At 42.6% G+C, this 13,735-nt stretch overlaps 1 protein-coding gene across 1 annotated transcript; it reads left to right on the top strand.

Moving 5' to 3' along the window:
* The first annotated feature begins 2,155 nt into the window (after positions 1 to 2,155).
* LOC149320621 (uncharacterized) lies at positions 2,156 to 13,468 on the top strand. Its single transcript, XM_089503734.1, has 6 exons — positions 2,156 to 2,291; positions 5,220 to 5,682; positions 6,646 to 6,736; positions 7,822 to 7,907; positions 8,102 to 8,222; positions 10,559 to 13,468. The coding sequence occupies exons 2-6, from the start codon at positions 5,356 to 5,358 to the stop codon at positions 12,184 to 12,186; spliced, it is 2,253 nt and encodes a 750-aa protein (XP_089359860.1). The 5' UTR covers positions 2,156 to 2,291; positions 5,220 to 5,355; the 3' UTR covers positions 12,187 to 13,468.
* The last annotated feature ends 267 nt before the right edge of the window (positions 13,469 to 13,735 follow it).

Raw genomic sequence — 13,735 nt, forward strand, 5'->3', positions numbered from 1 at the left:
AGTAAGGCATTTCAAGAAGAGCCAGCAACTGAGTTTTCACATCTCTGAGAAGGAAAAGAGGTTCTACCTAAACATTGAGAATAATTTCTTGAGGATAAGAGCTGTTCAGTAGTGGAATATGCTGCCTTAGAGAGTGGTGGAGTCTCTTTCTTTAGAGGTTTTTAAACAGACTGGATAGCTGTCAGGAGTGCTTTGACTGTCTTCCTCCATGGCAGGGGATTGAACTGGGTGGCCTTTGGGGTTTCTTCCAAGGCTAGAATTCAATGACCACTCCAGGTATATCCGGAGGAACGCATAATTCCCAACACAGAGCTCGATCTTGCTGTTGTTGATGCAGATAATGCCTCTTTGCAATTTATAAGGTGATCACGCCCAGTAGCAGTAAAATATAATTCACATTAGTTTTGTTTTAGATTTTTAATAATTATATATGAATGGATGACGATGTTTTGTCAAATTATAATCCTGTGACTTGAGGACTAACAGATGGACCGAACAAGTGGAGCTCTGATGATATCAAAAGGACTCATCCTTCGTGGGCGCAAAATAAAATCATCCACCATTTGTTACTGACTTGTCTGGGGATTTTATTGTTCTATCTATTGCTGAATATGTATCTTAAGAGTTGCCAGTTTTGTCTGCATTTTAAAAAAATGTATGGTCTGCTTGTATAAACTTTTTTGCTTAACTCATTACTTGTCATTACTGGTTTATTTCCCAGATGTAGGCTGCAATCCACCCTGGGTCAGTGTAGTATGGTAGTTCTGAATACCGATCACATGGAACATGGAGCAAACTTGTTTTCTGATGATTCAGAGGGGAGGCTCTGAACCAGCCAATTAAGACAGCGAGAAAGGAGATGCCAACTTAACACTAGGACAAATTTCCTGATAGATTTTTTGAGAAGGTGGTCGGAGGTTTTTAAATGTAAGTTGGATGCTCACCTCTTGGGGTCCTGGAGTGATGGATTTCTGCACCAGAAGGATTTGGTCTAGATAGTCCTCTATGATTGTAAGTATAGCAGTTGCCTTCCTCTAAGTGGCATGGTTGTTTGAGTGTTGTCTATGACTCTGGAAACCGTAGTTCAATTTCCAGCTCTGCTATGAAACTCACTGGGTGACTTTGGGCAAGTCACATGCTCTCAGCCTCAGGGGAAGGCAAGGACAAACCTCCTCTGAATGCATCATGCCAAGAAAAAAAAAACATGATTCATTCTTAACCCTGGTGAACGTGGAGGGACCACTGTAGGATTTAAAATATGCAGATCTAAAATATGTCTACTATCTAAAATATGCAGACGACACTGTACTACTAGCAGAAAGTATAGGCAGATGACTCTGTACTACTAGTGGAAAGCGTATGCAGATGACACTACTACTAGTCAAAAATGCAAGCAGATAACACTACTACTAGTGGAAAGTGTAAGCAGATGACATCATACTACTAGTCAGAGCATATGCAGATGACACTACTCCTAGTTGAAAGTGTATGTGGATGAGACTGTACTACTAGTGGAAAGTGTATGCAGACAACAACATGCTACCAGTGGAAAGCATATGCAGATGACACTGTACTACTAGTTGAAAGTGTATGGGGATGAGACTACTACCAATGAAAAGCATTACAGACTTGGAACAATCACTAAGGAAAGTCAAAGAAGAAAGTGCAAAATCAGTCTTGTGGCTGAACACAAAGAAAAGAAAAACAACGGTCATGGAGGGTTGTTTTTTTTATGTTTATTAGTAATAAAAGACAACAACTTACACATAAGGCCACAGTGAACAAACACTCAGCATCACAAACAGAGAAGACATACATTAAAGTGACTTCCTGCAGTTCTTTGATCTTCAGCAGGTTTCAAATTCTTCCTCCTCCAGCCTCTTAAGAGACTAATGGAGGATTTACTTTTAATCCAACCTAGGCAACCATGAGATGGAAATGTTGAAATGATTTTCTCATTGACCAGAATGCAGACTGCAGCCAAGAAACCAGAGGAAGGCTAGGGATGGGGAGGGCAGCCATGGAAGGACTAGACAAGACCCAACTGAGCACTAAAATGAATCAGAACTGTCACTCACTCTCCTCCTTGGGCCCTCCCCTTCCGGCCATAGAGGTGTGCTGGTGTGTCTCTTCCTAGAGAGGCACCACAGGGCATTTCCCCCCAGAGTGGCTGCCAGTCCTTGGAGGGCTCTGAAGGAGGAGGAGCAGGGGCTGATCCTCCCATCCCAGCCCCCTCTGCCCCCTTTCTCTGGGCTTGGCTTGGCCTTTCCTCCCACCCCAAAGGATACCTGGTCAGTTTCTCCTCCCTTCATCCCTCCTTTTGTGGGTTTGCCCAGAGGAGGAGATCCATAGGGCTGCCATGGGAGGGAGAAGGGAAGATGCAAGGCAGGGGAGAGGGGGAAAGGGGCGATGGAAGGGGATGCTGGGTTTGACACAGGGGAAACTGGAAGGGAGGAGGGTACTTTCAGCAGGTGGAGCTGGTCACACAACCAAGGTCCAAAACACTGCAGAAACAATCCAGTTTGAGACCCCTTTAACTGCCCTGGCTCAGTGCTAGGGAATCCTGAGATCCAGACCACAGCCAAGGCTTGTAGATTCTTTTTGTACAATATTGCCAAAATCCGACCTTATCTCTCCGCCTCTACTGCCAAGATCCTGGTCCATGCCCTAGTGATCTCACGACTTGATTACTGTAACATCCTTCTGGCAGGGCTTCCTCTTTCTCACCTCCGTCCTTTAATCTCTGTCCAGCATTCAGCTGCACGCATTATCACATCCGCCCACCGCTCTGACCACATCTCTCCTGTGTTGGCATCCCTTCACTGGCACCCTTTCCGTATTCAGTACAAGCTCCTGCTGTCGACATTCAAAGCCCTCCATGGGCTGCCCCCCCTTACTTATCAGACCTTCTTTCTCCTCACCTTCCCACTAGGGCTCTCCGTTCTGGTAGTCAAGGTCTGCTGTCTCAGCCCAGGATTTCCTCTGCCCCATCTCGGATTCGCCCCTTTTCACTCGCTGCCCCTCACTCCTGGAACCTTCTTCCCCCACAAGCAAGAGCCATCACTTCTTTAACCAGCTTCAAAACGGAGTTGAAGACCATCCTGTTCAGAGAAGCCTTCCCAGGCATTGCATAATTGTCGCTTACTATTTGATGTTCTTTTGGTGCCTGTTTATCAAACCATTTCCTGTATTGCTATGTACGGTATATGTATTATCCTACTTGAGAGTATGTATTTTCCCTGGAAGAAGATTAACCATCCATTATGAAGCCAAGCCCTCCCTCCAGTCCATCTGCCTTGGTCCAGGCCTTGGAGGTAGAGAGGAACTGCTGGACCTCTTACCCTTCCCTCCACCACTCCCTTCTCCTTCTGTGTCATGTCTTTTTAGATTGTAAGCCCGAGGGCAGGGAACCGTCTAACTAAAAAGATTGCATGTACAGCGCTGTGTAAATTTACAGCGCTTCATAAATAAAGGTTAATAATAATAATAATCCTTCCACATTAACTTGGGTTGGGGCCCAGTGAATGTGGGGAAATTGCAAATAACAGAAAACACTGTGTCTTTAACCTGAGAGGATGCCTCTCTAGGAATCTCTAGATCCTCCAGTGCAACTCTGCGGTCAACACCTGCCAGACATTGACCATAGAGTTGCGCCAGAGGAGCTACAGAGGCCTAGTAGAGTGTTCTTTCTAGGAATTTAAAGGTCCTTCAGTGTGACATTTGGTTAAAGTTGCATTGGAGGACCTAGATATTCCTAGAGAGAACATATTAATAAAATCTGTGGATAATCAAATCTGCAAAAGTCAAAGCCACAAATGTGGAGTGATGAGTGTAAGTTTATTGTGGCACCAGAGCTCTCTGACAGAGAAGGCTAAACGTCTCATAAAACTACAGTTCCCAGTATTCCCTAGCATCAAGGCAGGGCAGTTAAAGCCGTCTCAAGCTGGATTGTTTCTGCAGTGTGTTTTGGACCCAAGTCAGAGGATTGCATGCATTGCTCCATGTCCTAGAGGCATCATTTTTGGTAGAATCATAGAATCGCAGAGTTGGAAGAAACCCTCAAGGGCCAGCCAGTCCAACCCCATTCTGCTATGCAGGAACTCACGATCAAAGCACTTGTCACAGATGGCCATCCAGCCTCTGTTTAAAGACCTCCAAAGAAGGAGACTCCACCATTCTCTGAGGGAGTGTCTTCCACTGTCATATATCTCTGACCCTCAGGAAGTTCTTCCTAATATTTGGGAGCAATCTCTTTTCCTGTAGTTTGAATCCATTGCTCTGTGTCCTATTTTCTATCCAAAGCAAAATGGAATGGTACTATTACTTTTCTTGATCTGGACACTGCACTCCTATTGATGCAACCTAGGATCATATTGACTTTTTTACACTGAGTTGCAACCCATCCCTTGCCAGAGGTTCATCCTCCTGAAAGGCTGCGGTCCAAGAAGCCAAATTGTTCTTGGTGGCACATTTATGAAGCCAATTATTAGCCCCTGGTGTTTTTCTCTCCTTTACTGTACTATGGCATTCAACTGGAAGAAGAGATGCAATGACAACCTGTGCATCCAGCTCTTTCAGCTTCCTACCCAGAGCCTCATAATCCCTTATGATAGTCTGAAGGCTATACCTTGCAGTGTAATTGATTCCCACATAAACCAAAAGGAAGGGGTAATGATCAGTGGTCTTGATGAGCCTTGTCAGCCTCCCTGTTATATCACAGATTTTTGCCCCAGTGAGATAGCATACCTCTCAAACATCTTGTCAGGCCCGCAAACCACTAGTCCCCTACCACTACCACGCACCTCTTCCAAGACTTGGATGAGGCCATTCCACATGTTGAATCTACCAAGGTCTCCTGCATGTTCCCTAAGCCTGCACGGCTGCTCTTCCTTGTTATCTCTGATAGGGGAGAGAGCTTCAAATTGATTCTGTAGCTTCAAGATCACAGAACGAATCCTGGTCTTTATACTTCTTTGTGTCACATTCCTCCAGGTGTCTACTTCCTGTTCATGGAATATGACTTCCTCAGAAACATCCCCTGTGTGTTCCCCATCCAGGGCAGTCTGCCCTCACTCTCTAATATGCAGTAGATACCCATTTGTCACATTTCTGGATCTTTTCTTTCAACAGAGCCACAACTCCCTCACCAAATATCTTGGTTAGTTGGTTTTCTTACAGCCTCTCTCCCCACTAATTTTCCTACTCTTTTAACCTTGCAGGACAATCTGGCAAAAGTGAAAAAATTGCCCTTTTGGAAGCTACCTGTCAAGATGGGAAGGCGAGACTGTTGGGCTCAAGTTAGGAAAAGGCCCTCCTGCCATTCAGGCTAAGTGGAGTGGAGCATTCGGGGAAAGAATGGCAAAGAAGAACTTGGAGAAGAATGTCCTTGATTTAGATGTACAGCGCCAGCGCTTCCGGCAGTTCTGCTATGAAGAGGTGGAAGGGCCCAGAAGGGTTTGTAGCCAACTCCACCATCTCTGCTGTCAGTGGCTGAAGCCAGAGAGACACACCAAGGCTCAGATGCTGGACCTAGTGGTCCTGGAGCAATTCTTAGTCATTCTTCCCCCAGAGATGGAGTGCTGGCTGAGGGAGTGTGGAACAGAAACCAGTTCCCAGGCAGTAGCTCTGGCAGAAGGTTTGCTTCTGAGTCGAGCCAAAGAAGAAAACGAGAAAGAGCAGCAGGTGAGAGTGTTACAGCCTTGCTGTTTCAAAGGGAATATTTACTTTCAAGGATGCAATGTTGAGTCTCTCTTATCTGAAATGCTTGGGACCAGAAGTGTTTGGGTTCTGGGATTCTTTTTTGGTGGGGAGGGGATTTTGAAATACCTGTATTGTATATGTAGTGGCTTAGTGGTTAAGATGCCAATTCTGATTATTGTAAGATCAGAAAGTTGACAATTCAAGGCCCAAGTGCCACATGATAAGGTGAGCTCCTGTCACTAGTCCCAGCTTCTGCCAACCTAACAGTATGAAAGGATGTAAAAGTGCAAGTAGATAAATAGGTATCACTTCATGGGAAGGCAACAATAGCAGTAGCAATAGCAATAGCAAGTACATTTCTATACTGCTTATTAGTGCACTTAAGCAGTCCCTAAGCGGTTTACAATGTGTAAGCTAATTGCTCCCAACAAGCTGGGTACTCAGTGTTTGGTGCAGTCATACTGGACAAATGGTCAGAGAGTTGTCTTTCACAACGCTGGCTCTTTGGCTTAGTAACAGAAATGAGCACCACCCCCTACAGTCAGTTACAACTAGATATTCATGTCAAGGAGAAATCTTTATAATGAAATATCTTGGGCATAGGACCCTAATCTAAACATAAAATTCCTTTATGTTTTATGTACACCTCATACACATAGCTTGAAGGTAATTTTATACAATATTTTTAATAATGTTGTGCACATTAAACCATCAGAAAACAAAGGTGTCTCTATCTTAGCCACCCATGAGAAAAGTTTGGAGTATTTTGGAATTCCAGGCAAGGGAGACTCAACCAGTTTTTTTAAAAAGTCCCTGCTGTATATCCCCCCCCCCCCCCCCAGAAATCATACAAAGTGTGGATGGTCTGTCTGACCTTTCCCTCTTCCATCCTTTTCTTAATTCTTCCCTTTCTTAATGAGACCCTTCCTCTTTCTTGTGGTGCAGGTCATGTTTGTGGAAGAGATGGCTAAGGCAGAAAAGTGTCTTGAGACCATGTGGATCATGCCGGATGGGGACAGAGTCTCTGCCTCAGTGGGTAAGGATTGAAACCATATGTATATAAGGAAGGAAATAGCAATGGAAGTGTTGCTTTGGGAGGTTGGTGTCCTGCCTATCCCAAGCAATCCTCAAGTCTATCTACATCTCCTGCCCTCTTTCTTTGTGAGGCCCTGGAACAAGACAACAGCCATAATCAGGAAAAAAAAAAACCTCCTTCTATTAAGGTACAGACACACACCAAGAAGTCCTTAATGACATCGTTCCTCTGTGTAGGTTTGAACTGAAAGATACTTTGCAGGGCAATCTCAGTTAAAATTTGGGACTTAATAAGAGAAACCAATGTGGTCCTGCAAAAAGATGGGTGGTGAATGCAGTATGGAGTCTTCATGTTCAGTTTTCCAACCATCATCTCTACTGCCCGTCCCCTCCAACATCTCCTCATGCCTGAAAGCATCAGTCAGCATTCCTTTTTAGATGAGCATCTCTAGTCCTTACAGGGAGTTTGAGGAATTTATTCTTTGTAGATGTATGGGTTAGAAAGGGAATACTCACTTCCTTTCCTGATGAGAATGAAAGAAAGATTCTCAGTGTGAAGCTGGACATGACCAATCCAGACAACCAAATGTATTCTCTGTACTCCCCCCCCCCCATTTTCTTTTTAAACCAACTTCATTCTTTTAACTCCAACATCAGTGTTCTACCCTCTTGAGTGAATTAGCACTTTTAAAACATTTAAACTAATTTTAAACAGGAGTTTTAGATGTTTCTAAAAACAGTTTTGTTTATTTATTTAATGTTTTTCTCCACTGTATATTATGCCCACATAAGTTTAGAGACAGTAGACAAAGGCCTTAAAGAGAGAGAGAGAGAGAGAGAGAGAGAGAGAAATCAATCTGGGGGAAATTTTCCTCGAACCAATTCTTTTTGTTATGGTTTGTGAATATGGTTTGAGTCTCACATCTCTTTGTAGGCAATTACGCGGTAGAATTAATGCAGTTTGACACCATGGGTCAGTGCTATGGAATTCTGGGATTTCTAGTTTTGTGAGGTATATAACCTTCTTTGTCAAAGAGGTCTGGTGCCTCAACAAACTCCCCCTTTCTCCTTTTGTGTCCCTCACAGGGGATGGAACAAGGACACAACCAACATGTATTAGTTCATCTTTTGGTTTTGATGGTCTTGATGCAGCTTCAGTGAGACTGGATCAGGTAGGGGGAAGGATTCCTGGAGGGCTGGGTATCCTTGACCCTCTCCCTGGGCATGAAAGACTATTTTCCCTTCATCAAAGATATCCACTTTGAATGTCCTGTTTAATAATTGAAATCTAGTTGAGTAATCCAAGCTACATTTTCTTCCTATTGGGCTGGTACTTTTAACTGATCAGTAACATGTCTTTCTTCAGGTGATCTTTGAGGAAGTGGCTGTGAATTTCACAAAGGAGGAGTGGGCTCTGCTGGACCCAAGCCAAAGAGCTCTTCATAGGGAAATGATGGAAGAGAATTTCAGGCTTGTGTTCTCTCTAGGTAATTCTATTTCTTTCTTGCAATTCATCAGGTATGTGCCAAAAAATCATTATGGCCTCATCAACCTTCCTGTATTTTAGAAAGCCAAGTTCTCATTCACCCTGGCTGATTTCTGAGGTTTCTTCAGACTTTTGTCAAGGTTACAGTGAATGATGTCAGGTCCAGATGTTTTGCTAGAAAACAGTAAGGAGACAAGCTCCACAGCCTCTGAAGTAGCCAACTGTTACTGCTTTTAAAATAGCCTAATACATTTTGACCTGGATGGGAAACGGCCTTGTCCAGAGACCTTTACCAGAAATCACTGGAGTTGAGAACTCTCCAAAACACAGGACCACTGAATATAGAAAGACAAAAAGACTATTTATGATCAATGGTCTTGCGTTTTGGAGAGTGTTCTCAGCTTCATTAATTTCTTCTGAAGGCCCCTGAACAAGGGCTTTTCTCATAATAGTCCAAACTAGTCCAAAATATAGGGTATTTGACCATCTCAAAGCATGTAGAGCTTTACTCCTTACTTTTTTCTGCTTTTAACATGCTAGATGTGTTGCTAAGCATGGATTACTGGGAGAGACTGGGTATCCTCAAAGGTGTTCCCCAAAAGGACAGTTTGGCTTTCACCAATTGCCATAGTGATTATCTCCAGTTGTCATAGAGAATGAAGGATTGACTAGTCAGAGGGCCAAGAAGAAGTCAAAAGAGGGAGCTTCTCCTCTAAAGAGCAAATACATTTTAGTGGCTCACTTCTTCAGGAGAGGGGAGTCTGGTTTCTCTCATTTAGTTGCTCAAAGGCACACAAAAGCAGCTGAATGTTGCAGAAGGAGGGTGAGCAGTTAGACGAAACAGAGGGAATGATATGTCCATTCCTTCCTGAGAAGAGAAGAGAAAAGGAGAACTAAGGTGCAAAGGTAGGAGCTGGTTAGCAAATATAGAGACTAGTACTGAATCGCGAGATATAAATCCTTTCTTGGATTATAATCCTCACTTGTCTGATTTTCACATGTGTGGATCGTGATTCACACAATTATTCTCCTGCCCTGTTAGATAGGAAGTTATTTTGTAGTGCTCTCAGTAAGAAAACAAGGATCTCCCCCCCCCCCAAAGTGGGTTAAATTTAGGATTAGAAGTTGTTTGTTTTTTAAGTTGTTTATTTTTAGTTTAATATTTATTTATTTTTTACTTTAGTTTTGTTTTTTGCAGTGAGCCAATTTTTCAGTGCTTCCTATGTCTATAGGGTTTGATTCCTAAGGGAGATTGTGAAGAGAAAGTTCACAGAAATGGTAGATGAAGAAAAAAATGGGTTCTTTGTCTCACCTGCAAGTGAGGAATCTCCCAAGGTTTGAAAAATACCTTGTTGTCTTTCAGTATTATAATTATCAAGTATTAATTACATCTTTGAATCCACAGATACTCAGACTCTAATCCCAACTACAGATTATTCTAGAGCCTCAGGGCAGCCAATATATCTCCCACAGCATCCCAAGGTCTGGAAAAATCCAGATAGTTCCTGTCTATACTTTTAGAGGATAAAATGAAAGGTGCCAAGGGACAAAAATGAATGGAGTGGTTAAAAGGGAAAACCATACTGAGCAACCACTCCAAGCTACAAAATCCTGCTTATGTAATGACCTTCTGTGGACTTCTGTAGTTGAAGGAGGGGGTTTAGTGGAGCTCCTAGAATCATAGAATCGTTGAGCTGGCAGGGACCACAAGGGGCCATCCAGTTCAACCCCATTCTGTCATAAAGGAATGTACAATCAAAGTACCTGTGACAGATGGCCATCCAGGCTCTGTTTAAAAGCTCCTTCCAAAGAAGGAGACTCCATCACTCTCCAATGCAACATATTCCACTGCTGAACAGCTCTTACCACCAGGGAGTTCTTCCTAATGTTTAGGTGGAATCTCATTATCTGTAGTTGCATCCATTGCTTTGTGTCTTAATCTCTGGAGCTGCAGAAAACACTCTTGCTTCATCCTCAATGTGACATCTCTTCAAATGTTAACATGGCTATCATATCCCCTCTTAACCTTCTCTTCTTCAGGCTTAAACAGCTCCCTAAGTTTTTCCTTATAAGGCATGGTTTCCAGACCTTTCACCATTTTGGTTGCCCTCCTCTGGACATGTTCCAGCTCCTCAACATCTTTCATGAGTTGTAGTGCCCAGAACTGGACACTATACTCTTCTCTCTAAATGAGCAATGGAAAGGCTCAGGTTCCCTCTCCAATAGCCTCCTCACATTGATGAAAATGGATGTCAGCTAACCAATTGTGTTAACACTCTGAGGCCAGTTTCCATTTCTCTCTGGAGTTTTAACAAGCTCTTTTATTTTGCCTTCCAGATGGTGATTGGAAATTGGGTGAGAATGAAGGGGAACCATGCAGGAGATTGTTCAAAAGAGTCAGATGGAAACAGATGGAACAGAAAGGAAGAAACACTGAAGCTTATGGGAGAAGTAGGAACAAAGCCTCTGCTTTCCAAGGTGGGGAGGTCTGTGGAATCTCAGTCCAAGAAAGGACACAACGGGGAAAGAAAAGGAATGCATGTACTTGTCTACTATGTGGAAGAAGCTTCAGTTGTAAACAAAGCCTTGATTCCCATATGAGAACTCACACAGGGGAGATGTCTTTCAAAGCTGGTGAGTGTGGAAGCCTCACCAGAGTTAGGAAAGACCTCATTTCCCATCAGAGAAATCAGATGAGCCACAAACCATCTGAATCCTCAGATTGTGGAAAGAGCTTCATTGAGAAGATGCAGCTGACTTGTCATCAAGCAGCTCACACAGGAGAGAAACCATTTCAGTGCTTGGAATGTGGAAAAAGTTTCACTCAGAAGGCACACCTCACTTTTCATCAAAGAACTCATTCAGGAGATAAGCAATATCAATGCTTGGAGTGTGGGAAGCGCTTCAGTTGGAAAAGAAGCATGAATCGTCACAGAGTATCTCACACAGGGAAGAAACCTTTTAAATGCTCAGAATGTGGCAAGGACTTCTGTCACAAGGCACACCTTATTCGGCACCAAGGAACTCACAGAGTGGAGAAACCATTTAAATGCTTGGACTGTGGAAAGGGCTACAGTCAGAAGTCGCTTCTTGTTTGTCATCAAAAAGTTCACACAGGAGAGAAGCCATTTAAATGCTTGGAGTGTGGGAAGAGCTTCATTCGAAGGACACATCTTATTTGTCATCAAAGAGTCCATACAGGAGAGAAACCATTTAAATGCTTGGAATGTGGAAAGGACTTCAGTCAAAAGTCACTCCTCCTTCGTCATCAAACCATTCACACAGGGAAGAAGCCATTTAAATGCTTGGAGTGTGGAAAGAGCTTCTGTCAGAAGACAGACCTCACCTGTCATCAAAGAGTTCATACAGGCGAGAAACCATTTCAGTGTTTGGAGTGTGGAAGAAGCTTCAGTCGGAAGACACACCTCACTTATCATCAAAGAATTCACACAGGAGAGAAACCATTTAGATGCTTGGAGTGTGGAAAAAGTTTCAGCCAAAAGGCATACTTCATTTCTCATCATGCATCTCATACAGAGGAAGAACCATTCAAATGGTTGGAGTACGGAAAGAAGTTGACTCAGAAGACAGACCTCACTTGTTCTCAAAATGGTCATACAGGAGAGAAGCCCTTTCAGTGCTTGGAATGTGGAAAACATTTCAGGCTGAAGATACACCTCACTCGGCATCAAACAGCTCACACTGGGGAAAAACCATTTAAATGCTTGGAGTGTGGCAAAAGCTTTTGCCGGAAGAGGGACCTCACTTGTCATCAGAGAGTTCACACAGGAGAGAAACCATTTGAATGCTCAGAGTGTGGAAAGAACTTCAGTCGGAAAGCTCACCTCACTTGCCATCAAAGAATTCACACAGGAGAGAAGCCATTTAAATGCTTAGAGTGTGGAAAGAGTTTCATTCAGAAGATACACCTGATTTGCCATCAAGCAACTCACACAAGAGAGTAGCAGTTCAAATGAGAGCAAGCAAAAGAGGTGACGTGGTCTTGCCATCAGATTTTGGGTTGATCTGGGACCCCTGAGGGCTGCAAAATGTTGTCAGGACTGCCATTTTGGGTTGAGTGGAAATGACATTGCATCCACCATTTTGTGCCAATAGAAGTGCCATTCCAGTCTCCTTTGGAAACATTGAAGTGGCATGGCTTTTGTAGTTCTTGGATGGGAGGATACCTAATACAGCATTTTATAGTCCTGTGTTTGCCTGTAAAGCTGACTGCTAGGATCGTCATTGGATGAGTGAGGGTCCCAAAGATCATACTGGTTCTTCCATGTCTGCAGCCACACAATTGCCTATTGCCACTTTTCATTTAAACACTTGAGAGTATGGAAAAAACTCACTTAAGAAGACAGTCTCAATTAACATTAAGGAGTTCACATGTACAGGGAACCATTTAAGTACTGGATATTTGGGAAGAGCTGTAGTAGGAAGAGATCCCTTATTTCATACGAAAGAACTGACAACCAATTTTTTTGTCAGAAAAAAAGCCCTGATAATTTTATTCCAACTTTCTTGGCATTCAGAGACATAGCTGTGTTAGTCTGGAATACCATTATACAAGGAGATCTTGTAGCACCTTTGAGATGAATTGTGCAAAAGAAGTTGTAGCACAAGCTTTTGTAGACTGGTTCTGCTTGCTCAGATGTTTTCTTTCAACTTTGTTGGAATTGTTGTAAACAATACAGAATCTCTTAATGCTATGTCAGATAAAAATTAAGTCAAAATACTTACAGTAATGATCAGGCAGATAATTTTGTTTCAAGTTTTTGTTGACCAGGTCATGTAAAATTATTATTTGATGGTAAATATTGTCATGTGCAAAAAGGTATAAAAAGTTTAAAATCTGATGTGGAAATGTTTAGAAAAGTTTATATAGTTAGACTGAGGTAATACATTTGGTGTTGTTTTCTCACAGTTATGATTTAGAAATAATCTTTTGTATTGTCCCCAAAAGCTATGTTTTACGTTTTTGTTCCAATTTGTATGTTAGAAGAATATTTTGCAATTAAAATTTATGCTCCATAATGTAAGCTTACCTGACAGCAGGTAAGTAGCTATGGGATTAAAACCCCTCATTTCCCCCATGGGCAATTCTTGTAGTATGTAGGTGATGTATTTGTTTGTATTGTAATCCAGTTGGTGATTTCCAGGGTTACCTGACAATTCTGTAACAGTTCATTTTAAAGTTAAGCTTATGGCATTACTAGTTTGCTATAATGTTATCTGTTTTAATTGTTGTAAAGGTTTGAAATTAAGTAATTTTTCCCCTCTTTTAAAATTTGTTGTGTGCTTTCAAGTAATTTCTGAGTTACGACTGCCCTAAAATGAGCCTATCACAGGGTCTTCTTGGCAAGTTTCTTCAGAGGGGATTTGCCACTGCCATCCTCTGAGACTGAGAGAGTGTGACTTGACCAAGTTTCTCAACGCGTTTCCATGGCTGAGCAGGGATTTGAACCCTGCTCTCTAGAGTCATCGTCCAATGCTTAAATCACTACACCA

This window comes from Sceloporus occidentalis, unplaced genomic scaffold (genome assembly GCF_023333645.1).
Source record: "Sceloporus occidentalis isolate IW3139 unplaced genomic scaffold, rSceOcc1.0.p SCAF_1, whole genome shotgun sequence".
Lineage (NCBI taxonomy): Eukaryota > Metazoa > Chordata > Lepidosauria > Squamata > Phrynosomatidae > Sceloporus > Sceloporus occidentalis.